Source organism: Prunus avium, chromosome 1 (assembly GCF_965620075.1).
Source record: "Prunus avium chromosome 1, drPruAviu1.hap1.1, whole genome shotgun sequence".
Lineage (NCBI taxonomy): Eukaryota > Viridiplantae > Streptophyta > Magnoliopsida > Rosales > Rosaceae > Prunus > Prunus avium.
Window position 1 is genome coordinate 52,048,606 of NC_142284.1, and position 26,825 is coordinate 52,075,430.

The following is a 26,825-nucleotide window of genomic DNA, read 5'->3' on the forward strand; positions in this document are numbered from 1 at the left end:
GTTGGTTGGTTGTATCTTTTAATAAAATGAATGGGTAGACGAATTTCCTTGTCAATGTTCCGCGCGCTGTCTTCTTGTTGGTTCCTTTTCCCATTTTATATAATAAACCTTTTCCCTTCTTATTTAAAATGAGAAAGACAAGGGCAAGAAACCTTTGTCCTTTGTGTTTGAGGTTTTCCCAATCTTTCAATTTATATTTATCGTTTGGAGAAAAAGAAAAGAAAAGAATTATTGGTTTACTCTAATTCAGGAATATAATTTGAATATATATATATATATAATTCTTATTCTATGCGTATGTCCAGGCGTTATTACAGTGCGAATGCCATTGTAAACAGGAAGGAAAGCATGGAGGGGTCGTTCGGACGTTCGAATGTTATTACTGTGCCGATGTCATTGTAAGGAAGGAAAGCAGGAAAACGTAGTAGAAAATACATGACGTCTGCACGTTAATAACATATGGATGTCCGCATATGAGAAAATCTATTTATATATAGTATTAAGAATGTAAAGAATTTTCCATCTTTCTATTTAGATAAATAGTCAAATAGGTTGACTTTGAAAATTTTCTAGTCATTAGGATACAATCTTAGTCACACTTTGAACCGTCTAAAATGGATCAATATTGAATGTTTTTCCAATGGAAGTATCCAACAAGCCAAATGAAAAAAATTAAACCATCCAAGATTTGGTCCAATATCAAATGTGTAATTCTATTCTTAAACAAATAAATTGGGACATATTTGGTTGACATAGATGAACACAAAGCCTTTCTCTTACTCAAATGTTGGAGTTTGAATGGTAGGTGTATGCGCGCACACACACACACACGCTTCTCAATCTAACATTCAAATTGATCCCTCATCTCTTCTATATGCACATACATTACAGACATACAAATAGCACAAAATCATAGACCAAGTAAATGTGTTATTTTCTTTTTCCAGAAATTGGACATGACAGATCACTATCTGAATTGGGTATGTATCTTCCCCCCTCTAACTTTCTCTCAATCTCCAACTTTCTCTGTCTGGTCACTGTGGATCACTCTCCCACATGCACAACCTCCGGCCAAGTTCACCAACCACCTTTCTTCTTGACCCAGCAGAGTTTTCAAACCACATGGTTTTAACTTGAAGGGAGAGCAAGATATTTTGGAAATTGATATTAGTGGCTTTACTTATCTAGCTAGCAATAAATTATGGAGGCCAAGTTCGCATATAATACTGCTGACTGATAGAGAAATGGTAGGCTGCACTAGGTGTTGCTTGCACACTTCAATGAGAGCGGTGAACTTATTTGTCAATCTTTGTGGTGTTGGAGTGATTATCTACTCTCTTTGGCTCATCAAGAAATGGCAAGTTGGAGTTTCTGAGCTGCCTTCTGTTTCATATATACCTAAGCCATGGTAAATAAAATTTCATCTTCCTTTTCTGTAATTTCTTTTTTATTTAATATTGTTCTTGTTTCGGTGGTAGTGCACCCAAAGTTAGAAACTTTTTTTTTTAATCTTTTAAAAGTTCTGCGCAGAATTCTTGGCTGCTGCCTTGTTTTTCTTTGATCTTGTTCATATTGAAATCATTAACTGCTTCTTTTTGACAGGTTTATATATGCATGTTTAGGTGTGGGAATGGCTGTCTGCTTAAGCACACTTTGCGGTCATATCGTTGCTAACCGTACCAGCAGTTCTCTTCTCTTCATCGTATCCTTTCTGATGAGCTTGGAGATGAACAGCATTCATACCACTAATTAAGCTTTGTTTCAATGTTTGGGAAAAAGTTTTCATCTGTTTTTAACTTCTTACCTCCTTTCAGCAATAACCCATAAATGTGTTTTTTGAGGAGCCTATGCTCTTTGCCATTTCAATCTATTTTTGTAAAATCTTTACATAAATTCATCAATCTGGTTTATCCTTGATCAGTTTTAGTACATTATCTTCATCTTCTCCCTTCTCTGCCTTGAAGTTTCCGTGATTGTCGCAATTTTCTATAAGATGAATTGGGAAATGGTATGCTTTCCTGGAATTGTAACTTGGTAACCATTAATTTTGAAGTCACTTTTTTTTCAAGAAGCTGCTTCTGTGTTTTCTTATATGGGATTTGTCTTTCCTGGATTGCCTTCTTGTGACAGCAACTTGCAAAGTTCATTGATGAGAACCACATCAAGTTCAAGAACTTCTTGATATTTCATGTCAACATGTGCCGCCTGATTGCAATTCTCATTTTGGTGCCACAGGTACTGATTCTATCTTTCTGTTTTGAAGTTGGGTATTTCATTACACTGATGCATGTAGTGGCCATTTCTGCAGATCAAAGTTATTGTTCTAGCAGCTATTCTCTGGGTTATTGGGGCTGAGCCAAGAGCACACTGCAACGATTCCGGAATACCCAACTTCAGATATTCTTTTCTGGCGGCACCTACCCAATCTCTACTTGATGTATCAAGACACGGTTTCAGAAATTATGAAGCTTCCCCAAGAGAGAGCTTTTTGTCGTATGTTAACAGATTTTTCAGAATGCAATTTCATAGAAGAGTCACTCTTAGTTAGAAGTCAGAACATGTGTATAGAATTTTGGGTTGGGTTCCCCTGCCTTTTTGTATTGAGTTGAATGGGGAAATTTGTGACCAAAAAAGAGAGAAAAAATGATGTCGAGCGGGGTTACCACAGTTGTTGTGACCCTCCCCCTTCCCCCCCTGCTTGGCACCCATGATCGAAACCGCAGGGTTTCTTTCCTGCCAATGTAACCACACACAAAAATAAGAGAAAAAATGACCAATATTTGTAATTGTAAAAATACTAATTCTCCCCTATATTTACTTCAAAAGCAATTATAAATATATTTACACTCTAAATTTCTGAAGTGCTGGGCTTCTGAGAATTAGTGTTGATCTTCTTTTACTGTCTTTCCATTAGTTCCAAAAACTTCCTAGTCCTTTTACAGAAGTGAAATGATATTTGAAAACCAGAATCAAACAGATCCAAGTCCTGAAGATTTGACGATTGCATGAGCTGACAGGGTAGTCATCCCAAATCCAAAGAAAAAAGTGCCTTATTTATATGTGCCTGTCTGCTACTCTCTCCTCTTTCTGTTTTGCTCAAACTCTGTCGGGCCAAAACAGTTTCTAAGAGGCATATTGTAAACACTTGCTGGAGCAAATATGCCTCTTAGAGACTGCCACCTAATATATCATGACAAGGCTTCAAAGTTCAAAACAAACTGCCAATGACCTTAGAGCATCTTCAACAGACTCTCTATCCTCTCATCCCTAGCTACTTTAGCTAAAAAGAAGGAAAATCCTCCTCCAACAGACTCCCTACTTGGCTCTCTATTTTGGAGAACCAACTTTTGACTCTCTACATATAGAGAGGAGGAGAGGGAATTTGGCTAGGAGGAGAGAGAAAGAGGGAGAGAAAGATAGAGACATTTGAGAGGTTGGTGGGGTTGGGTTTCTACTTTTATTTTTTTATAAATGTATTTGAATTGCAAGAGAAAGAGGGAGAAAGAGAAAGATAAAATAATAATAAAATATTTTAGATTAGCCAAAATAAAGAACATTGCCGGAGGAAATACCTTTTAAGCAGTTTAGCTAGAATTTGAGTAAATTTTGAAGACTCTCCTGGAGATGCTCTTGTAAGCTCATAGATGATTCTCCTATGATGTGAAAGTCTCGAGCTCAACTCCCGTCATTCACTTCACCAACATGAGCTGCCACCCACCATTAGTTATCCACACAAACAATTCTTGGCCGTTAATGCATACCGAGTTAAAATACATGAATGATTAGGACGGACATTACATCAACAATTAGGACAAACGATTGATAATACATCAACGATTAGAACAAAGACTGACTGTAGCAAAATTCCTTCCCCAAAAATAAAGTTGGGACCACCTTAAAGATGTGATTTAATACAACGTTTATAGGAAGGACATTATCTGATATAAACACATTGTCGTTTTTTCTAAACTAGGGACCACCTTCTCATGTAGTCGAGATACAACTCTTCATAAAAAAACCTGTAGAAAAAAGATACAACTACTAAAACTTTCACTGTTGGAAAAACCAACAAAAGCTTTTCCAAACGAACGTCAAACCCTTCGAGCTTCAGCTCCTCCACCACCTCACTGATCGTACGGACAATCTCAGCTGAGTCCATGGAGATGGAGTCCCGAGATGGTGGTTCTGTATTTGCCCACATTCCTAAGGTTCCTGAAGTACCACTTTATGCGGTAAAGAAATGCATTTCCCACATTTTTCTTAAACTTTGATTTCTTTGTGTTTGGTTATAACTTGTAAGAATGATTGTTTTTGGTTTGAAACAAGCAGTTGCAGGTTGCTTATGGCAAAGATCCGAGTCCCCTGAAGCTGAATTTGGGCTTTGGTGTTTATAGAACAGAGGTGGGTTTCATCTTTTCACTTCAACACATGCATTGTAGAAAATATATTTACTGTTTTGAAAAGATGGGTTTGGATTGGATTGCATGTCCTTAGCAGTTAACACCAAAAAAAATTCTTATTCTTGTTCAAATTCTTATGTAAGAGCAGGATGGGAAGCCTTTTCTTTTGAATGTGGTTAGAACAGTGGAGCGCTTGCTAGTTAATGACATGTAAGGTGTTTCATTATTGTTCTTGCATTTGTAACTTTGCTTCAAGTTGTGGTTATGCTCCACTTTGGATGATTTTCTAGGTCCAATTTTAAGGAGTATCTTCCTATTACCGGAATCGCAGAATTCAACAGATGGAGTGCTAGACTCATTTTGGGTGCTGACAGGTATTTGAGCCTGAGCATAATCCTTATGATAGTACGCTAATTAGTATTGCAAAACATGGAGCCCTCTATATGATGCATAATCTGGCTGACATTACTGTGTGGAGACTAGGTAATTGCCTTTTCATCCATGAAACAGTGTTGTATCATAAAGATCCTGGTTGTCATTGGAGTTTATCTTTCTTTATGAACAATTTGGGTTTCTTTTGCTGATTGCATGTTTCATTTTTCTTGGAAATAGCCCTGCAATTAAGGAGAATAGAGTGACCACTGTCCAATGCTTGTCTGGTTCTGGCTCATTGAGGGTCGGAGCTGAGTTTTTAGCGAAACATTATCCCCAAGTAAAGCCCTTGTCCTTTACATTTGGCATTTTTATGTGCTCGTAACTGACTGTCACTTGGCCTTATTTTGTCCCTTGTTCAGCAACATACAGTGTACATGTCCCAGCCAACATATGGAAACCACCCAAATTTGTTCTCTGCGGCAGGGCTAGCAATAAAAACTTATCGTTACTATGACCCCGGAACATGTGGACTGGACTTTCAAGGTTTTTCACTTTTCTGTTTGGAAATGCTACTTCTTGTCTTATCATGTTTTGGTTGTCCATTACCTTTCATTCCTCCCTTTTATGGTCCACTCTATTTATTTTCTGTCAGATATTAATAAGATTATACAAATTATGATTGTGAATATATTTGATTAAAATCAACAATTCTTCTGCTTCTAATGGTCTACCTACCCTTTTCCACTTGTGAGTTGTGTGAGATTAACCGAGTGTTCTTTTAATCACATCTTGTGATTAATTTTTGGTGAATGACAGGCATGTTGGAAGATCTCCAATCAGCCCCATCCGGAGCTATCGTGCTTCTCCAAGCATGTGCTCATAACCCTACTGGTGTTGATCCAACTATTCCACAGTGGGAGCAGATAAGACAATTGATGAGATCAAAAGGGTTGTTACCTTTCTTTGATTCTGCTTATCAGGTAAGTTACTGTTGCAGTTTCAACTTTGCAGTTTTCCAGGATCCCCCTAGTGTTAAGCCTGTGGGAGATTGTACCTGAGAACTTGGTGCAAGTGTCCTGATCTTGATACCTTCATCTCCTGAGCTCTATCTAGGGTTTTGTCAGTGGAAATCTGGATGAGGATGCCAAATCTATTCGTCTGTTTGTTGCTGATGGCGGCGAATGCCTCATAGCCCAATCATATTCAAAGATTATGGGACTTTATGGTGAACGTGTTGGTGCACTCAGCATTGTAAGACATCAATTTTTCCTAGCAGTTAAATGCCTGAAAAACAAAAACATAACCAAAAGACCCACTGCTGCTTACTTTTAGACCTTGTTTTTTAAGTACCAGTGCATGTATTTATGCTCATTGTTTCTTCTATTTTCTGTACATATATACATCAATGGATTTCTAGCAATGAAAATTTATATAGCTTTTTGTTTAATAGGTTTGCAAGACAGCAGAAGTGGCTAGCCATGTTGAAAGCCAGCTGAAACTTGTGATCAGGCCCATGTATTCTAACCCTCCCATTCATGGGGCAGCCATCGCGGCTGCCATCCTAAAGGACAGGTATTGGATTATACAAACTCATTCTGGTGTCTGCTCTTATGCAGTTTAACTGAGAACATCGGAATCAGGAAACTATGGCTTATCTTTATAAGTTCAATAAGTTCTTTTCACATTTGGCTACTCGTTTTGACTATTGTCCTCTTTTCCTATGCGATTAAGCTTTTGAGATTACTGGTAACTTGATGGTAGAACAAACTTCTTTCTTAAATTTGTCTTTCAAGATTGTTGATGCTTTGTTTGCAGGGATTTTTACAATGAATGGAGTATTGAAGTGAAGGCAATGAATGACCGCCTTATTAGCATGCGCCGACGCCTATTCAATGCACTGTGTGATAAAGGCAAGCATGATCATTTACCTAAAAATAGCCTTTTGTTTCCAGTAATTTTTGACAACTTCTCTTTTATTATTTGGCAGGTACTCCTGGTGACTGGAGTCACATAACCAAACATGTGGGGATGTTTACTTTATCTGGATTGAACCCTGAACAAGTTGCATTCATGACAAAAGAGTACCATATCTACATGCCATCTGATGGGTAAAAAATCATAAGACTTATCTTAGCTCTTTTCTCCAATGCGTGTGTATTTGCATTTATGTACGTATTAGGGTCCTTGGCTTGATACTGTCAGTCCAAGCAGGATTCTTCCGGGAAATTATCATAGACAACACAAAAGACTTTGGATTGTAGCTCTTTCCACTGCTACTCACTTTCTTCTATACTCCATTACCAAACATCATGATTTTTTGATGACTTTGTTCGTCGCGATGAAAAATCACGTAGAAACCACATTCGCTTACAAGATTATTATGTAAAATCATGTAAAAAGGAGATGTTAGACTTTAGATTCTCCAAATTTCTATGTTCTGTTCATTTTGATGATTTTTCATCATAATCTCGTGAGTAAATTTGTGTTATTTCTTTCTTTATTTATTCAAAGTATGGGCTTTCTGTGCAGGAGGATTAACATGGCGGGTCTTGGTCCTAAGACAGTTCCTCATCTTGTAGATGCAATGCATGCAGCTGTTACCACTCTTTGTCTGAATTAGTTACACACCATTCTTGCTTCCGTGTACACCTCAATCTAATCTCATGATGTATACATTTGACATTTTAAATTTTAATAATCCAATGCCTTGGATTACTTATTATTTATCGATATTCAATATATATATATATAAAAAATGTGATGAAAATAAGTAAAATTTTGCTAATTTCAGTGTCCACACGAGTGAGTAGACAATTTTTAACCGTTGATGATATTTCGCATGTTTCTGACCGTTAATATATCTCATCATCAGAGTCAGGATTGGAGATGTATCCATATCGATACATCAACGGTCAGAAATCTTCAACCGCAACCCTTACATACGAGTAATTTTTGAGTGTTCCCGGTACACCACGTGGTTGGTGTACCATCCAATAGACGGAAGACATATAGAATATGTCCAATACAGTCCGCCACATGTCATAAGGGGTTGGTGTACCATCCAATAGACGGAAGACATATAGAATATGTCCAATGCAGTCCGCCACATGTCATAAGAAGAAATGCAGTAGGTTGGATAATAATTCCACATATTCTATGTTTATTGGATGGTACACCAGACACGAGGTGTACCTGGAACATTTACAAATTTCTCGTTACATAGATATCTTGGGTAGTATCGACAATCGCGAAATATGATCGGACAGAGACGCAGCCCACATCTCTCAACCTCGAAGCACGTGCCAACCATAACACCCGCTGGGCTATGTCCACGTGTCTTTTTTTGGACAGCTATCTCCAAAACGGTTTTCCACGTCGCCGGACTAACAGCTTCAATCCAACGGCGAGAAGCAATGCCCCGGGTGAAATCAACGATGACCTGTGGGTTTCTTTTGTTTTTGAAATAATAAAATGGGGCAAATAATAGAAAATAGAGAAAAGTAGGGTGGGGGCCACTTAATCGGAAGTGTCACGAAAGAGACGGTAGGCCTTCATGACTTGCCACGTAATCACCCACGTAAGCCATTTTTTCTTTTTATAAAAGGAAATGCCCCAACAGTCAGAAATTTGTTGCTTTTACTCACTGATACACCGAACCCCGAATACAGACTTAAAAAAGGCGTATTTTAAGCTTGGAACGAATAAAACTGCCTAACATGCGCCCACAGTTCACATCACCCGACGCCCATAGTTCTTCTCCTGCCTTTTCTTCTTCTTCTTCTTCAAGCAGCAGTGATCGGAGGCTCAACGCTCTCGTGCGCCACCTTGATTCGTCTGCCATGGATCCTAACAACAACAGCTCAATCTCTGCTTCGCCAACTTCAGCACATGCCAATTCTGTCTTCGCTCACGTCGTTCGCGCCCCTGAGGATCCAATCCTTGGGGTACTCGCTCTTTCTTCATCTCTGCTTGATATTTGTGTGAATGTTTGTATGATATTTCAGATGTTCATTTTATTTGTATTAATTTTGGTTTTGATTAAGCTAAACAGTTTTGGTGATTGATTTATTTGAATGTTAACAATATTTTGATTGTTCGATTTCGATCATTTTTCGGTGTTTTAATCTTAGCTTGATGTTGATCATGATTCATGTGTCATGCATGCAACTGATCCTCTGATTTAGTTGATCACGCTTGTTTTTGTTTACCTGATTTTTTTAACAATTGATTGATTTTTTAAACTTGTTTATTTGGTTTTCTTGATCAAACAAACAGGTGACTGTTGCATACAACAAAGATCCGAGCCCAGCTAAGTTGAATTTGGGTGTTGGTGCTTATCGAACTGAGGTGAGTCTGTTATGGACTGAATTTAATTATTGTTTTGTAATATTTTGTGTATCAACAGACAAATATGTCTTTTCTAATGTATCGAAATTGAGCGTGCCTGCTCACATGGTAGTAGGAGATGCTGATGTTTGTCTCATTGTAAAAATCGTGGTTGTCTAGTAATTTTTTTAAAATTTCTTATTTTGAAGGCACTGTCGTTGATGGTAATAGTTTTGATTGTGGTTTTTGAATGTGTAAAATTTCTTAACTGCCTTTCTTCATGGCATGACAGGAAGGAAAACCACTTGTTCTGAATGTAGTGAGGAAAGCAGAACAGCTGCTTGTTAATGACAGGTGGGTTATATCGTTTGATTTGCACCGTTAACTAAGAAGCCAATGTTATTGACATTAAACTGATTTCTACTATTAGTTGAGGACTTACGTTTCAAATCTGCATTATATTCCAGGTCTCGCGTTAAGGAATATCTTCCTATTGTTGGACTGGCAGATTTCAATAAACTGAGTGCTAAGCTGATTCTTGGTGCTGACAGGTACAAAAGACTGATTATTAAGGTTCAGATCCCTTGTTGTTCTATAAAGTTTTTCCTTTTTTGAGTTGGTCACTTGTTTACCTGGTTTCATGCATGATTTACTTGCTTGATACAGCCCTCCTATTCAAGAGAACCGGATTACTACTGCCCAATGTCTGTCAGGAACTGGCTCATTGAGAGTTGGAGGTGAATTTTTGGCAAAGCATTATCATGAAGTAAGTGCTTACTTGTTGCATCACCTCATGCTTCTACCATTATCTGGATTTTTATTCAGTGAACTTGACCTTGTCTATTTTTCTGCAGCGCACAATATACATACCCCAGCCAACATGGGGAAACCACACAAAAGTTTTCACTCTGGCAGGGTTGTCTGTGAAAAGTTACCGATATTATGATCCAGCAACGCGTGGCCTCAACTTCCAAGGTTTAAAATTAGACTAGTTAATAGTTACTTATTGTTTCGGTCACAGTAGAATGTTTCCCCTCCAACTGTTTCATCTTCTTCCATTTGTATTTTAATTGGCACTGTAGTTATAATATCACTAAACTGCTTATGGTTCTTCCCATTGTTAACAGGCCTCTTAGAAGACCTTCGTTCTGCCCCAGCTGGAGCAATTGTACTTCTCCATGCATGTGCTCATAACCCCACTGGTGTTGATCCAACCCTTGAGCAGTGGGAGCAGATCAGACAGCTTGTGAGATCAAGAGGATTATTACCATTCTTTGACAGTGCTTATCAGGTAGGTCGTGTATGAAGTTCAGAATCTTCTGCACACTAGTTTTTTCCTTTTCTATTTTATTTTATTATATTGTTTAATGTCATGCTATTTCTACTTTTAATGCCTGATGTTTTCTTGTATTTGTAGGGTTTTGCTAGTGGAAGTTTGGATGCAGATGCAGAGTCTGTTCGTAGGTTTGCTGCTGATGGTGGAGAGTGCCTTATAGCTCAAAGTTATGCGAAAAACATGGGGCTCTATGGAGAACGTGTTGGTGCCCTAAGCATTGTAAGACTTGTTCAATAACTTCCAGTTTGGGATTGCGTTACTTTGATAGATCCAACAAAAAATTAAGAAGAAAAAAACTGCCCATTTGACTCTTTTTTTTTTTTTAAATCTAGAATGTTTTTCAGACCTACTTTTGGCATCCATCTTAAGTTATCTCTTGATTGTGTTGTCTGTTGCAAATTCTACTCTAACGTAGGTCTGCAAGACTGCTGATGTTGCAAGTAAGGTTGAGAGCCAACTGAAGCTTGTGATCAGGCCCATGTATTCAAACCCACCCATTCACGGTGCATCTATTGTAGCCACCATTCTCAAGGATAGGTACTCTTTAAACTTTGTCCAGGTGCCTGTGAAATGACAATAATTGGATTGATGCGTCCACCTAATTATTGAATTCCACCAGATTTTTTTTTTCTTGCTTTGACTTATAGTTACCTTATCGCCTTTTTCTTCTGCGCTCAGGGACTTGTTCAATGAATGGACAATTGAGTTGAAGGCAATGGCTGACCGTATCATCAGCATGCGACATCAACTGTTTGAATCCTTGCGTGCCAAGGGTGAGTACTTCCATATATGACAGTCTTGGTCATGTAGATCATTAACTAAAGTAACAATGTAATTACTCATTTGATCAGCATAGGATATAGAAAAATCATTAATCAACACAGGAATGAGTCGAATGACAAAGGAATAGTGTAAAGAAATCCAAAGTCCTTGCAGTTTTGCATATTTGTTGCCCCTTGCTGACTTTTATATTCTGCAGGCACACCTGGTGACTGGAGCCACATCATCAAGCAGATTGGAATGTTTACCTTCACAGGATTGAACTCCGAGCAAGTTGCTTTCATGACTAAAGAGTACCATATCTACATGACATCTGATGGGTAATCAATCAGATTTATTTCTGAATATAATTTTAAGGTTCTGCTGTTGTGTATGTGTTCGTCTTCCCGATGCCTATGTTTTCATTGTTATCCTTAGTTAGCACTAGGATAAAATGAAATCTGTTATCCGAACACTGATATCCAAACTCATCTTGATACGAACAGAGTGAGGGTTTGGCATAATGAGGGCTTAAGTTCTCTTTTCATTTTTTGCAGGAGGATTAGCATGGCTGGTCTGAGTTCAAGGACCGTCCCCCATCTTACAGAGGCAATACATGCAGCTGTTACTCGCGTTGCCTAAATCATGTTTCCAGGGGATTTTTTTTTTAGCCAAATCCATATTGGACTCTACCATCCTTTCTAGAATTTTTGTTGTAATAATTCACCTCATTAAATGAGGTTAAAGATTTGGCGAGTATGAAGTGTGCGATCTAGAGAAGCGCTGTACCCTACCCAGGGTCTTTTCACAGGATTTGTGAGTTTTTGTTTCAACCTGCCACCTTATAATATATATATATATATATATATATATATTGATGAGTAGTTGATTTCGTACTTTTCCTATTCACAACTTCAATTTAAGTAAGCATGTCAAAAATCTGTTTGAATAAATTCAGAAAATTAGTGGCACTCATCCGTAAGTTAGCGCTTATAAAAAAAAAGAGTTTAAGAGTTTTTCATAATATATCTCTGTCAATGCCGCTACTAGTCTCATATTTTGCGAAGTTTTGGAACAGGGATATATATATATATTTTTTATTTTTTTGCTGACAACAAAAATAAATTGTCGTAATAGAATTGACTAAAAATATTTGATCCTAACAAAATTAAAATAATATACTCTTAGCACAATAAATAAAAGAACCAGGGATTAGCTCATTAAAGAATTTCTTTCAATCAATTGATTTACTGGATCCAGCCACTAACAAAAATAAAAGCAGGAAAAAAAAAAACAAAACTACATACATATATGGATAACATAATTTACTAGGGCAACTCTGGAAAAAAATATATATAGGACAACGGATATTATGGCTACAATCTTTTCTTACAAGAAGCTTTTTTTATCTGCATCCCTTCAACAAATAACTAGACGGACTTGAAAAGGTTTTAGCATTAGAAGACTTGGCATTTTCTGTTCCCTTGCCAGGTGTCCCACACTCACTAAAGTCAAGGGTGCGACGCTCCACCTACAGAGTCATAAACAAATTATCAGCTCATTTCACAACATTGATAAGAAAAAAACAAACCCTTTTTTTTGTTTTTTTTTAAAATTTAGCCCATTTCATGATTTCTTGAAAAACCCAACAAAAAAATTGAAAAAATTAATAATCATACCAAAACATTTGCAGCCGAAAGGGAACTGCTCCCAGGCTGATTGGGTGGGCCATGATTGTTCTCAGGGTCCACCAAAGCTTGGTTTTTACGTCTTTCCCTGAATAATGTTTCAGGGGTTTCATTTCCCAGAACTTCCTGAGCATTGGCATATGCAGCAGCAGTCTGCTCACTTATCTGCTTCATCAACCCAATGGCATCATAGCTTCTATCCCCAGGGCTCATAAAAAACCCAATATCCTGGAGAGGGGAAATCACATTTATTAATTAAAAGTAACACATATACCACATAATTTGAGAAGAAAACCAGAATTTAAGGTACCTCAATTGATATTTCAGTATCAACCCTTGGGCCAGGTACAAAGGAGTTGATAAACCAAGGGGATTTCCATGCTGAAGGAGATTCTATACTTCTTTTGAACGGAGTGTCACCAAATCTACCATTAAGCACCATCACCAAAGAAACTGATCAGATATCGGTAATGACACTGACAATCAGAATGAGAATGATAATGAAAAAAGACTAAATCTTACATGTTTTCAATACTGATATCATTCCCAGCATTATCACCAGTTGTTTCTGGGGGAGCTGACAAAGAATCAGATTGTACACATGTATCTGCAAGTGAGTAACTTTCATGCTTTTTCACACATATAGTAGGGGATTTAACCGACGCGCATTGTCTTGCAGAAAAAGATTTAGAAGGGACTCCTGGGTTTGTAGCTTCAAAGCTTTTACGAAACTGACTTCTAGGAGTTCTAGTACTTGTGCCCAAAGCTTTTTCAGCTTTACAACCAACAGGAGAACACAATAGCAGATCATTTGCGTTATGTTCAACAAGAACTCCAGAGGTCTGTTGCGCCTGAAAAACAGAAGGCAATAAGAGAATTTAATATTTTAAACAAATGCAAAATAAAATCCACCTATATGATTGGCCAGTAATATACCTATCCTGAAATTCACAGTATATCCCTGATAAAAAGCTGATATGTGAAAATACAGGTAAGAGAAACTCACAATTTGTGAAGTGGGGACAACATCAACCTCATTCTTAGCATCAATATCAGCAATTCCTTGGAACTGCTTTGTCTTTTCCTGGGATTCACCGTTATCAAAATCTTTATGTGCAATTCCATCATCTGATATTGCAGCGCTGTCAATTCCTATTTCTATTCTGCTTTCACTTGTACCCATGTTCTCTTTATCTTCACTGGGGGAATCAGAATTCCTATTCTTATTAGAAGATGGAGAAAGTAAAGTTGTTTTTTCCTCACTCTCTTCAAACATGACATCAAGACGTGAAAAATCTCTGGCCAAGGAGGAGGTCAGGTCAGTCCCAAGTCTTTTATCAATTCTTCTATCTGACAATGGTGACAATGGAGACAACAAATCTCGGTGTCGTTTCTTCAAAATAGACGGCGTTCCTGTAAAAGTTTTAGCAGCACTTTTCAGCACAGCATCGGGGCTACTCTCACGAGTTGGTGAATCCCATAACCTATATGGAGTAAGGCAATTCATGGAAGACATCATCAGCTGACGAATGCCAAGTGGACTGTATTCTTGCTGCATGTCATTACCAGATTGTACAAGATCACAACTAAAAAAGGGAATATCCAAGCTTGGAAAGCGAGGAGGCTCATAACATAGAGCTCCGCCATCCTGCTGTTCTGTCTGCTCATCTGACCTCGCATCCACAGGACAATTTTGCGAATCCAATCCTGAATCAAATGTATTTACAGGTACTAATTTTGAAGGATCCTTAACCAGATCTGATTGCTCTTGCATTCCTGTATCATTGCTGGCAGAGTCATTGGTATAGATAAACCCGTCATTTGAATTTGTGACAAACTCCTGCTCTTGAACCCTGAATAAATGACTAGGTTCTCCAGCATATATAAGCGGACCTTCATGAGCAGAAACTACTTGAGAGCACGAAGTTCCAGTTACATCAGAACTCAAAGGATGATATACTTGTGAAGCTGAAGTTCTCCCAGTTTCAGATATCTGGAGGTTGGATGGTTGTAGAAGTACTGAATCTGTGCAAGCACCCAAATCAACCATGTTTGCACCATTTGTAAAATCTCTAGAGGAAAAACATCCACCATTCATTGCATCTGAAAATAATACCCTGCAACATTCATCGTCAGATATCAACATGTGCTCTGATTTAACAAAACCCACAGCCATATTCCCCATGGAAGTAGAAGTTTGAAATGGAGCGTTCACCCCTTCATGGCTCTCATTACAACCCATACAATGAGTATGCATCCTTGATGATTCCTGGCCACATTCTAGTGAAGAATTGATAGGTAACTCATGCAGATTAAACTGGAAATCCCCACTCATTGAAGCTCCAGCCTCATGTGAAAAATTTTGCTCTATGAATTTGGAGCAAACCATTTCAGGAGGTATTTCTGGGATGGAAAAAGTGGCATCTCCTATAGATGGGTAATATGGTTCTGAACAAGATGCTGGACTGCAGCTTGGGTCATTTCCTAAACGGGATACTTCATTTATCTGAAATTCCTCTCTAGGATGTGGTACCACATTGGTCATTTCTGTGGCCGAGAGAAAGCAACCAGCAACAGTAGAATCTTGACTGCATTCTGAAATTTCTTCTCCTTCTGCAGCTTTGGCACCACTATCATCTCCACTGCTCTGCATTCTTGAAGAAGATGACAACATGGATTGGTTTTGATGTCCAACATGAGGCAGTCCTTGAAACTGTGTAAGTAAACCCGATTTCAAGTAAGAATCCAACTTCTTCTTCACAGAGCTGTTCCAGTGATTTTTTATAGCATTGTCTGTCCTGTTGACCATGCAAGCTTAGATATATCACAATTGTTGCCAGTGCACCAGATTAGAAGAACATCTAGTTATACTAAACACCCATAGTAGCAAAGGAAAACATTTCATTTTGTTTCACAAAAAATTTAAGTAGAAATAACAGAGACTCTTTGCCTCTACATAACGTATGGGCATACCTTCCAGGCAAGAACTTCGTTAGCTCAGCCCATTTGTTCCCATACATTTGATGTGCACGAATCAGAGCCAGCTCCTCGTCCTGTGTCCATGCCTCTTTGTTTATGCCAGGATTAAGATGATTATGCCACCTAAAAGTAGTTTCAACATGGTAAGCAACAAATACTGGAACAGAAAAATATGATAAACAACCCAGGAGTAAATCATTATAATAGTAACTCCACGGAGGGTTAACATGCACAACCTGATCCTGGTGGACCGTTGAAGATTTACAATTCTGTATCAATGAAATCATCCACAATAAATTCTGTTATCATACCTTTCCCGGCATTGCTTACCAATACGTCCAGGTAAATGTTGTGCAATAGTGGACCACTTTTTTGGCCCATATTTTTTCACCAATTCAATAATAATTTCATCCTCCTAATCAATTTTGCAGAAACAACTAGTAAGGAAACATTACATATAAAAAGAGAAACCTTATTTGATCAGACAAAAAAATTTCAAACACTGCAGAGAGGAAATCGACACAAAAATAAGACGAAATTAGTGCGAAAGTAATGTGATACCTCTTTAGACCATGGACCTTTGACCAGCTCTGGATTCAAGACTTTCTGCCACCTATGTAGGCATTGCACATCAGTCCGATCCTTGAAACACTCCGCTACACATCGTCAAGATTCACAATTAAACAATGCATAGAACATATGTGAAGTAAAAAGGAGCACCAATTAAGACAAAAATGCTTCGTCACTTTAAATAAAGGAAGATAAGAGGGAGGGATGCACAGACTAGTGAAAACTATCTTTAGTTTCATGACATACTAATGGAGATGGACAGACAGTTCCACAATGGTACCTATTTTTTTCCAATTCTTTCCTTTAAAACGCTGAACTGCCCTCCGCAAGATTTCATCCTGAATATAAAGAGAAAAAAATCATAAGCACTACATATTCCAAAAAGAAAAAGAAATAAAGAATGAATGAAAAAGATGCATCTACACAAGAAAATGTATTGAAATAGAAGCACAATGAGTTGAGAACTGAATATCGGTGATATACCAAATAGAGCAGCAAAAATAATTTATATCACAAGAACCCATTTTCTGCTGAATAAGATATAAAGAGCCCATGGTACAATAGCTGCTTTTGTCATCAGGTGTTTTTTTAAATACCTAACTATAAACTTACGTGTCTTTGTGATAGTTTGTTCTTTTATAAGCAAATTTACCTCTTCAGGTGTCCATTGTCCTTTTGTAGAACGCCTCGTAGGCCCACTAGTCCTCCTACAATAGACTTGCATAATATTAGACAAACATTGATTCATATAACAGATTCTCAATTGAAGATAATTTTAAAATACTAAAACAAATGGCATACAGAGAGAGAATCCTAAAACATAGAAGATTGAGAATTTAATAATACACACATTATCACATACAAGACACCCAAGTAAAAAGTAAACAACCGCCAACTTCTAAGAAATGGTGGTAATAAAGAATGAACATATGCACTTTAGTTAAAAGTTTGCCGAAAGTGCTGAACACATCCTTATAGTACGTTATCCTTCTTTCATTTAATTGAAGATGATCCAGTCCATTGACGGGACCAAACACGAAGTTGATTACTTTTCAGTTTTTGAATGAAGTTAATATTCAAATCAAGATGGACAACTGGAGATGACATCTGAAAAGAAAGACTGAATAGTTTTCAACAGAATTACCCATGGAGAGCTCTAACTTTCTGAATACTGTCACCGAGCCCTTCTGAGGGAGTAGAATTTGTTCTGTCACCTTCCATAGTTTATCAACAGACAGGTCAAGCTGCATACCCCAATTCCTACTCGACAATTCTCTTCCGTATTTGCACTCCAAATCATTATAATCACCCTATGAAATGGTAGGACCCACCTTGTTGCACTGAAAACCCACAGGCTGGAAAAACATGAGCAATGATAAAATTAAGAGATATTTTGCTCAAAATTGAGGATAAAAACACAACAATAAATGAAGCCCCATGAAGAATGAACAAACTAAAAATTAAGAATTGAAGAATTCAAGCTGAATTGTGGTTTGATGCAGGAAAATGAGTAAGTTTAGGCAAACATTGACAAATCAAATCAAAGCTGGCACAGCAAAGAAATATAGCTATGCTCACTGGACCACATCATATGCCCTGTAACCATGAAGAACATGAATTACAAAGAAACCAAAGCACCCAAGAAACTCAAACATAGTAAATTATATCCTAAAGCATCCAAAACGCAAAATTCACCAATTCTACCACTACAAGCTCAACAACAACAAAAGTAACTCCTTGATATTCAAACTCAAAATGAGATTGAGTAAATTTTTAAATAGATCATATCAGACTCAAATTCAACTGAAAATCAATGAACCATTTGTCAATATCCAACAGATTAAGCCATCAGACAGGAAATAAATTGTTTACACAATTCAAATTGAAAAAAAAAAAAAAAAAAAAAAAAAAAAAAAAAAAAACCAGAACTCACAGAACTTAAACTTTGGGTATCAGGAAAGCTTCATCAAATTAATTCAATCAGAACAAAACGTTGGGATCAATAAAGAAAAACCCCAAATGTAGTCAAAATGAAAACCCTAAGCCACTGACCGAACTGAGCTTGGAAGAGCGAATTACAGAGATTCCACAGAGAGAGAAAGTCGACGATACGATCGAAACAGAGCACATTTGAAGATCGAAACAAAGAAATGCAAAATTTGAAAAGAGATCTGCACACACAGTGCAGAGCAAAGAGGGAGAGAGAGAGAGAAGTGAAACGGTCCAGAGCTCTATTCAAACATAAAGGGGCGGACTATGGGAGTTTCAAACCCTCTGAGTTAAAGGTCGAGCAAGTTTTAGAGGCCGGACGGTCCAGATTTTGACACGTAGGAACGGAACCCGGCCCCTCTAGACCTACTTTGCCGTATTTTTTTTTAAAAAGTTCAACGGACAAGTTAATTTTCTCCTCTTTTGTTTTTTTTAATTTTTACTCAAATTCTTTTTGGGGAAAAATATTAGGTTTTTGAAATTGTAATTTGGGCAAAGAAAAAACGCAATTGTAATTATGGCGGCTTTGTTTTCTAACGGGAAAAATGAAAGCTAATCTCAAACCACTATGCATTGTCTATCCGTTGACCGCTTGTTGGGTTTCAAATTCGTTGATTTTTTGTTTGGTTTCATTTATAAATTAAGAAATATTTGTTGACTTATATGGGTGAATGCGTGTCATATATAGATTCATATATTCGCTGCATGGCATTATGTATTTTTCAAATTGTAGAGGGATGGTTAATTAGGAATAATTAGAGAGTAAATGAGGAGAAATTTGAATGAGGAGAGATTAAGAGAACCTTTTTAGATTAAGTAGATCTTGTCAACAGGGTCTAACTCAGTGAAAAATTGCATTGACCTAGTCTTAGATTCGAATCCCTACAACATCATAGTTTGTGTGTGTGGGTGAAAACCCCCTCCCCTCTAATTTAGACTATTGCTTGTCCTAAAAAAAATTTTAAAAAAAAGATATAAATAAATAAATAAAATTAAGTAGATCTTAGGAGCGATAAAAAAAAATTAAGAGAGGATCTGATTCCCTTAAGAAATGGATATTTCTCCGTACGTTTTCATGAAGTATCCATGGTTTCTGTAACATTATTAAATGAGTTACCAAATACACTACAATACATGATTTTACAGTAAACTTTTGTAATTGATTCTTATAAAATTTTATTATTAAAAATTTTACTGTAAATTTTTCCTAAAATTAGTCAATTGTCATTTTCTAATTGATTCTTATTACATTTTATTATTTAAAAAAATTACTTTTTTTATTATTATAATTTTCCGGTAAACTTTCATTATTTCCTGAGAATTTAAACGCATTATGGAGTTTCAAATATCAGCAAATAAAAAACAATAAAATAAATTAGGAAAATAAAATTGAATAATTATATTATTCGAGTTACACAGGCAGAGACCAGGGTAATGGAACTATATTATTGTTCAAAACCAAGCAAAAAAAGCCACCAGGCGATCAAAAAGCAATGTACTAATAAGCCTAACATATCTCTAAACAGTATCCACAAAATTGATCCCAAAACAGGTTTGAGATTTCTGGACTGGACCCTGTAGCTCAAAATTTCCGGGCTTTGTTTGGGCGACCTCCGTTGTCATTGTCCCTTGATCGGCCATGTTTCCAACCCCTATTGTTGTGTTTCCCTCCCCTGGTAATCGCAAACATAGATCGAAAATTGGAAGTGAGTTTCAGATTAACTCTGGATAAGATTATAACACGGAATGAAAAGGAAGCATGACAAGTGGTACGGTTGTACTAACCTTCCTCCTCCGCGGTGGCTCTTACTATCGCGGAATTTTTCTTGGTGGCCACGGAAGAGGCTCCAGTACTCCTTTTCAGCCTCACCTGAAAGAACATCAAGCAAAACAACATTGAATACAAGAGAAGAAAGAAGTCTACTCATGAAACACCAGGCTGCTAGACAACCACTAGAAATGAAATAAAGATGAAGGTTGAAGCCTACCGCTGACTGGTTCCAAAGTTGCAATGAAATTCTTCACAACCAGACCTCCTAGGTCAGTAAGGACTGCAGCAGCACGTGCTTTCTGAGCAGCTTCAGGCTCTTCGAACCGAATGTATCCTGATTCTTCTCCGATCTTGAAATCAATGTACTTCACATAACAGACACGCATGTCAAAATGTCAGAACCAATCAACTCAAGCAAACACGACCATGCAGAATACCAAGGATCTACCTAAAAGTTCTTAACTGCTATCAGTAATCAATGAGAAACAAGGTGATTAGGACATCTTTGTCAAACCCATTAGGGTTTACAAACGACAGAGATGGAAGAGGAAATCATTTAATTCAGTCTTCAAATCCTGCTAAAAAAAGTAAGATAAAATCATTGTGGTACCTTAACAGTGCCAAATTTTTGGAATACACTCTTCAAATCCTCACGCATAACAACATCCATGTTATCTTTGTATGCAGCAGCACTCAATCTTTCTTCCTTCTCTCCACTCTTTGCAGCGGGAACTTCAGAAGGATTTTCCCCATCTCCAGTTTCCTTTCCTTCACCACCATCTGAACTATTTTTCTCATCAGCATTTTCCTTATTCTCCTTAACATCCTCTCCAGGAATTTCTTCATCTCCATCACCTCTGTTAACATCTTCCGACACCTTCTTTTCAGTTTCTTCGGTAGCATTCTCTGAAGAATCGACATGACCATCGGTTTTGTTACCATTTGTACTACCATTGGCAGTGGCAGGAGTACCACTATGCTCTGCAGAACCTTTATCTGACGTGCTCTTTAACGTGAATGCAACAATCAACCCTTTAGGATAGCTGTAACATCATAAGTATAGTTAAGCAGGTTAAAACCCCTCGAAGGGAAAGAACCTGGAAATCAAATATTATTATCTACTTACTCCGCCTCTGCTTTTGAGTTATTCTTGCGGTTTGTATCTGTCCGAGGGCGAGCCTCATTCTCCTTTACCTCTCTTTCTCTATCAGTATCAAAATCCTTCCTGCATCAGGCATATTCTATTAGGAGCAGATATACAAACAAGGACTTGCAAGCACACAAACAAAAAACATATCATTTAACAATATGATATAGCCATTTAGGCACATTTAATATCAAATGAAAAAAATTTGTCAGAGGAAGAATGTACTTTTAAAAAAGGGCCAGAAATGTATCTATTTTTGGCGATTACAAGCCAGACCTTCTTGGATTGTCATAATCTCATTAAACACAACAGCAAAAACACACTTTCCCATGATAATGGATAAATGAAACTTACTTTGGTTTTAGGTCTAACTTGAGACCTGAATAATCCAAAGATTGCTCCAAGATCTTATTGGCTTCTTCCTCTGTGGAAAACTCGACCAAGGCAGTGCCGCAAAACAACTTTTTGTCTGCAACATGACGAGGCAGCCTCACACTGTTAACCTGAAACAATTGAGAACAAATTCTTACACTTACAAGTTACAACAATATACAGTCCAGACTAATTGTCAGTGTTCAAGCAAACCATAACAATTTAAATTACCAATTTGTTAATCTACTTTGTGAGTTACATCAATGACCTGATTTCTACCTTGGCAAATTGTCCAAAAAATGTTTCGACGTCTTCAAGCTTCGCATCATACTCAAACGGCGAAGCAGCTACGGTTCTTATGTCTACCTGCTCTATCAACTCCTCTGGCTTCAGGATTTCAGTAGACCTGCCAACCTTTGTGCCTAAAACACATAATTATCATAAAATTTGTCAAAAGGATACATTCATTATCAATCAGAAACAAATTTTCAACCAAACCAAGGCGATACTCAAACCCAAGACCTTGCCTGAGTAAGCAATTTCTACAAACGACTAGTGTAGTGGGTCCTTTGCTTTCTACTTGCATTTTATTATTGAAAAATAACAGTGAGAGGCCAGAAAAAACTCACCGTCTTCGGAAAGCTTTAGGGTGGTAGATTTTCGAAGAGTTTCGGCAACAGCCTTTACTCTATCTTCAGGGACACTGTCTGGCTTCACGTCCCCCAACTTGAGATGATTTCTCATCCGAGTAAACGAGCATATCAAAGCCAAGCTAACCACTAAACGTTCACAGTCAAGGTCAACCAAAACTCAAATATCCAAAGCCTCAACAAAACTAACAGAAAATTGATTGAAATATACATAAAATGCTCAAAACCACAGCACAGCTTTCAAACAAAGGATACATCCTTCTTCGCTTTCGCTTATGGTTTTTTTAAGAAAATCGTCCCGAGGAAGATTGCTATCGCTGAAGTAAAACTCAACCTGCAAAAACAAAAACAAAAATCACAGTTAGTTAGGAAATTAATTCGTCAGAACAAAATCAATCAAAATTTGGAAGCGTTTGATATGAACCTGGCGGAGCACTTTCTTCGAAGTTTCTTCGTCCAATGAAGGCGTCGCCATTGTTGTGAGAGAGAGAGTATGTGTGTTTTCGTGTAACTTGGTTGGCTTCTAAACAGCGAAAGCGAACAGAGGAGAGGTAGAGAGAGAGAGAGAGCTCCTCTAGGGTTTTGGCTTTCGCAGGATATTTTAAGCTTAGGTTTGGGCTTCGAGTTCGTTTCTGGCTTTTAAACTGAAGAAATCCGAGTGGGCCGGGTTTACTTAACAGTGTCGTACCAGTCAGTAATGCTCCATTTATCTGCCACGTGTATAAACAGAATGGTGGGACCCACAAGGTCAAAAGACGGGCAGCATCCATTAACTTGGATTTTGTTCGATCACGCTTCAGGATCACACGTTAAAGAATGGTGAAGAAGACGATTGAAATTTGCATTTGGCATACATCTTCGTATTTAAAATTTTCACGTTAAAATCTTTTAAAATCCAAAGACGCACGGATGCATACATTTGCATAGTAGTCAATGCTAAGTCTACGGTTCAATACAGACTGGTCCAACGCAAGAATTTAGACCCAACAGCTCTCAAACTTTAAGTTGAATTTGCAGTTTGTCCATCCGAGCAGTAAGTCCTCAGTAGTCATTGTCCTAATTCTAAGTACGATTTACTGTGTGATCCATGCATTTACGACTGAAAATCGACCATAAGCCATGTGTGTAGCCGAGTACAGATTGTGGTACTTGTGAGGGTTTAGGGTTTAGGGACGAAAAGACAATCACTTGATTAGTTAGCTTTCAAATCAATGTAAGATTATGTAGTTGGCTACTTGGTTAGGTCTCAACTAAGCTTTATACCTCATGGCCATTGTATTGAATTGAATTATCCACACACCCCCAACTCAATTCAGAGAGATCTACCAATTTGAATATAAATAAATCACTTCTTACTCCTTGAATCAATTTGTATTCAATTTAGGATAGAGGTATGGAGACAAATGTACACAAAATTCCCATCAGAAATGGGCAAACAATTAAGAGTTGAAATTCAGAGGTTTTTGGGAATAATACTTGATATTTCTTTCATTCATCAACAAGGCATATATACTACTAAGGTTAAATTAGACTCTGTCCTAATCCACTACTAATTACATAATTATTGCAACATTAATAACCGTTTGATATGGCAATTACCACATCACAATAAGATTGGAAGACACTCTCATAAATATATTTGTATGTATAACTTACAGAGATTCAAACCTAAGCATAAGAATATTAATGTCCACTATCATTCCTTTTGCTCCCTCAATCTTGCAATATTAATTTCTAATATTGCACAAATCAAATGGTTCACCAGGTTCCCTCCTTGTTTTCTCTTCTTTTTTTTTCAAATACACACTCATAGACGATTTAGAAATCATTCACAAATAGCTAAATATAAATAAGGGTTTTAAAATGTAGTAAAATACTTTTGCAAGAAATTTGACAGCAAAATAACAAGTTTATCTCCCATCATCCTGAATGAAGTTTGATTTGTGTGGTATCATCATTATGAACCACATACAACATGCAGTGACAAGAAAGAGACTTCCCCCAACCAGACTTCACCCATAAAACCCTTTTCTTTTTCTCCCTCCATATTTTTCATTTTCTCTTTTTCTTATCGACAGCAACAAATTACAAGGTTTATGACATATTATATTCATGAAGGGAAGTAACTTTTTGGACTAACTCACAAACTGAATGATAAACTGCATTCTTAACGGGCGGCAGGTAGCAGCATCTCACCCAACTCATAGACAATGATATCCTTACATGAAGTCCTCTTCCAGTTCCTGCAATGACTTGTTTGCCGATGCAATTTGTTTGTTTGATGTCATATTTTCAGAAACCATCAAACCTTTGTAGCTCCTTAGCTCTGCTTGTCTCTCCTTCTCAAGCCTTTCCATCTCCTCACGTCGTTTCTGCAAAACAGTTTCATAAGAAATTAAATTGTTTTGTTCAACACAAGAATATAAAATATTATGTTAAAACAACCCACATACACAGCCTGATTGCAATTCATTTTATCAAAAACATGTTGGTAGTTCTATTACTAATTAATAATTATATATATTTGAAACTATTCTATTATTAATTATATTAAGCACTGAAGAATCTAAAACCTAGAACTAGTACAAGTCAAAAGTTTTTGGGTAAAGCTTAACATAAAAAACCAAAAGCAAAAATGCGACCCAAATTCGGCTTTAGTAAGGTGAATAATCCACGCAAATAATCTCAGAACACTACCAACCTCATATTGGCCAAGGGAGGAAGAGGAACTTACCTTGTCCCTCAGCAGCTGCTTTCTCTCAGCTCTTTCTGCTGCATTGACCGCTTCTCGCTCAGCTGCAGTTACATTTCACTTGCAAGTTAATCATAGCTCCAATATGGCAGAACTAGATAAGGGTAACATATGAAACCAATATCACTTATGCACGAGCAATATGAGTACTATTCTTCAAGATAGGATCTTTAGAGCAAATTTGATCTAGACAAACTCACTTGAAGCTGTGACAGAAAATTTACCTTTTAAATCAGGCTTCCTTTCCACTTTTGTCCTGTTCAATCTATTAACTACCTCATTAATCCGCTTCTCCACTCTCACAGTTCGAACCTAAATAAAGTGTCATAGTTGGACAATGATCAGTATCTCCAAGGATGCTGAACCCAATGAAAATACAAACTATATGGCATGATACTATTCTAGATAGTAATATACATAGAATACAAAATAAAGAAACTCACCATCTTTGAATTGTAGAAACCAACTTGACCAACATCCATGGAGGCAGTTTTCTTCAAATTGGACCAGGGAGTGTAAACAACATCGACATTGTTCACCTTGTTGCCTACAAGATAATAAGTCATTAGAACACCACAACAACGCAGTTTCCTAATCAGAAGAAGGAAAAACAAAACCCTTTTTTAGAGGCTTGGATGGAATTACAAAATGAAACCAAATTACTCTAAAATGTATGAATTAATTAAGATAATACCTTGGATGGAATTTGCTTTGACAAGCTGTGCGCAATCCTCCAGTAAACCTTCACTTATACCATCAATGGTCTGTCCTTTGTGCAGTCTAACATAAACATGGGCAGAAGACATTTTATCCACATGGAACCTAGATCACCAAAAATCCCATTAAGTTTTAAGCTTGCATGGAATGCTTTTCTTAATAATAACAAACTCCTTTTTTCTTTTGGTTTACTTACTAAAATAACAAGTTCAGACTATCAAACTCAGGAATAATGCGTAACCATGGTCTGAATTAAAGAACCAATTACTCCAAAAACCGTCTAAACAAGCATTTCTTGAACATTCAATATGTACACTAACATGGTGGTATCACAAAACTTCCAATCGCTCTTTCTATATAAACGCATCAACCGCATAATAAGCAGCCACGCTTGAAGTAATACAATTAACAAAGCACACAATCCCAGAGCTAATGCGAAAGAGAACATAAATCAAATGTCTCACACCAACCACAATTACACTCTGTTTGTCCTGTTCACAGAAAGCTTGCTCTTAACATTCAAAGTACACAATCTGCGTCTGTCAATCGTTCGCAATTTGTAATCTTCCCTAATCTATTCCCCAAAATTGACTAATTCTTGATTCTTGACCAGCAAATTTCAAAACTTTGCAAGAAATGTAATTGTAAAGGGAAATTCGGATAAAATTTTCTAATTAGAACAGAAATCAGATAAATTAGAGAAGAGGAGGGTGGGAGATAGATACCAAATGTCTTCGGGGAAGCCATATTTGATGAGCTCCTCGTTCTCGAACTTGTCGAGCCCCATGAAAATGGTGTAATCGCCAACCTCGGATCGAGCTTTGAAGTAGAAGACCATCTTGTTCGTTCGGCCCTTTGGAATTCGATGCCACAGAAAACGAGAACCTTTGAGGAGCTAGGGCTTCCAAGTTCCACCTTCCAGCTTTCCAATTGGGATATTGGGCACTGGAAACTTTTTCATTTTTATTTTTGTTTTTGTTTTTGTTTTGATTTT

General features: G+C 37.3%; 6 protein-coding genes across 10 annotated transcripts; 3 read left to right on the plus strand and 3 right to left on the minus strand.

The window, feature by feature from the left end:
• Positions 1–768: 768 nt before the first annotated feature.
• LOC110761232 (tetraspanin-19) lies at positions 769–2,861 on the plus strand. 2 transcript variants are annotated; one of them, XM_021963661.2, is made up of 5 exons: positions 769–1,408; positions 1,603–1,702; positions 1,928–2,008; positions 2,131–2,235; positions 2,294–2,861. In XM_021963661.2, the coding sequence occupies exons 1-5, from the start codon at positions 1,245–1,247 to the stop codon at positions 2,546–2,548; spliced, it is 705 nt and encodes a 234-aa protein (XP_021819353.1). In that variant the 5' UTR covers positions 769–1,244; the 3' UTR covers positions 2,549–2,861. The 2 variants fall into 2 exon arrangements, with proteins under 2 accessions (XP_021819353.1, XP_021819354.1); XM_021963662.2 differs by having other exon boundaries at positions 786–1,408; positions 2,309–2,861.
• A 1,123-nt stretch (positions 2,862–3,984) lies between these two features.
• LOC110761231 (aspartate aminotransferase, cytoplasmic-like) lies at positions 3,985–7,499 on the plus strand. Of its 2 annotated transcripts, XM_021963660.2 has the most exons (12): positions 3,988–4,232; positions 4,330–4,401; positions 4,549–4,610; positions 4,691–4,774; positions 5,013–5,112; positions 5,195–5,318; positions 5,592–5,755; positions 5,889–6,026; positions 6,226–6,347; positions 6,591–6,685; positions 6,763–6,883; positions 7,305–7,499. In XM_021963660.2, the coding sequence occupies exons 1-12, from the start codon at positions 4,158–4,160 to the stop codon at positions 7,393–7,395; spliced, it is 1,248 nt and encodes a 415-aa protein (XP_021819352.1). In that variant the 5' UTR covers positions 3,988–4,157; the 3' UTR covers positions 7,396–7,499. The 2 variants fall into 2 exon arrangements, with proteins under 2 accessions (XP_088102804.1, XP_021819352.1); XM_088246678.1 differs by lacking the exons at positions 4,549–4,610; positions 4,691–4,774; positions 5,013–5,112 and having other exon boundaries at positions 3,985–4,232.
• A 902-nt stretch (positions 7,500–8,401) lies between these two features.
• On the plus strand, positions 8,402–12,006 carry ASP3 (aspartate aminotransferase 3). The gene is made up of 12 exons (XM_021963618.2): positions 8,402–8,719; positions 9,051–9,122; positions 9,394–9,455; positions 9,569–9,652; positions 9,768–9,867; positions 9,956–10,076; positions 10,229–10,392; positions 10,519–10,656; positions 10,853–10,974; positions 11,116–11,210; positions 11,417–11,537; positions 11,754–12,006. Exons 1-12 carry the CDS (start codon positions 8,492–8,494, stop codon positions 11,836–11,838), a joined length of 1,392 nt encoding a protein of 463 aa, XP_021819310.1. The 5' UTR covers positions 8,402–8,491; the 3' UTR covers positions 11,839–12,006.
• Positions 12,007–12,393: 387 nt separating this feature from the next.
• On the minus strand, positions 12,394–18,678 carry LOC110761253 (transcription factor MYB3R-1). 2 transcript variants are annotated; one of them, XM_021963689.2, is made up of 12 exons: positions 18,486–18,678; positions 17,578–17,773; positions 17,086–17,140; positions 16,714–16,771; positions 16,425–16,519; positions 16,175–16,278; positions 15,858–15,986; positions 13,891–15,682; positions 13,407–13,735; positions 13,195–13,309; positions 12,876–13,112; positions 12,394–12,727 (listed from the first exon to the last, which is right to left on the minus strand). In XM_021963689.2, the coding sequence occupies exons 2-12, from the start codon at positions 17,652–17,654 to the stop codon at positions 12,602–12,604; spliced, it is 3,117 nt and encodes a 1,038-aa protein (XP_021819381.1). In that variant the 5' UTR covers positions 17,655–17,773; positions 18,486–18,678; the 3' UTR covers positions 12,394–12,601. The 2 variants fall into 2 exon arrangements, with proteins under 2 accessions (XP_021819381.1, XP_021819379.1); XM_021963687.2 differs by having other exon boundaries at positions 17,578–17,788.
• A 1,110-nt stretch (positions 18,679–19,788) lies between these two features.
• On the minus strand, positions 19,789–22,983 carry LA1 (La protein 1). The gene is made up of 10 exons (XM_021963725.2): positions 22,787–22,983; positions 22,618–22,696; positions 22,342–22,491; positions 21,992–22,134; positions 21,695–21,843; positions 21,320–21,418; positions 20,804–21,236; positions 20,411–20,558; positions 20,208–20,292; positions 19,789–20,095 (listed from the first exon to the last, which is right to left on the minus strand). The coding sequence occupies exons 1-10, from the start codon at positions 22,835–22,837 to the stop codon at positions 20,005–20,007; spliced, it is 1,428 nt and encodes a 475-aa protein (XP_021819417.1). The 5' UTR covers positions 22,838–22,983; the 3' UTR covers positions 19,789–20,004.
• A 1,268-nt stretch (positions 22,984–24,251) lies between these two features.
• LOC110761261 (coiled-coil protein) lies at positions 24,252–26,825 on the minus strand. 2 transcript variants are annotated; one of them, XM_021963701.2, is made up of 6 exons: positions 26,557–26,825; positions 25,809–25,936; positions 25,558–25,661; positions 25,339–25,426; positions 25,064–25,158; positions 24,252–24,734 (listed from the first exon to the last, which is right to left on the minus strand). In XM_021963701.2, exons 1-6 carry the CDS (start codon positions 26,667–26,669, stop codon positions 24,582–24,584), a joined length of 681 nt encoding a protein of 226 aa, XP_021819393.1. In that variant the 5' UTR covers positions 26,670–26,825; the 3' UTR covers positions 24,252–24,581. The 2 variants fall into 2 exon arrangements, with proteins under 2 accessions (XP_021819393.1, XP_021819394.1); XM_021963702.2 differs by having other exon boundaries at positions 25,097–25,158; positions 26,557–26,822.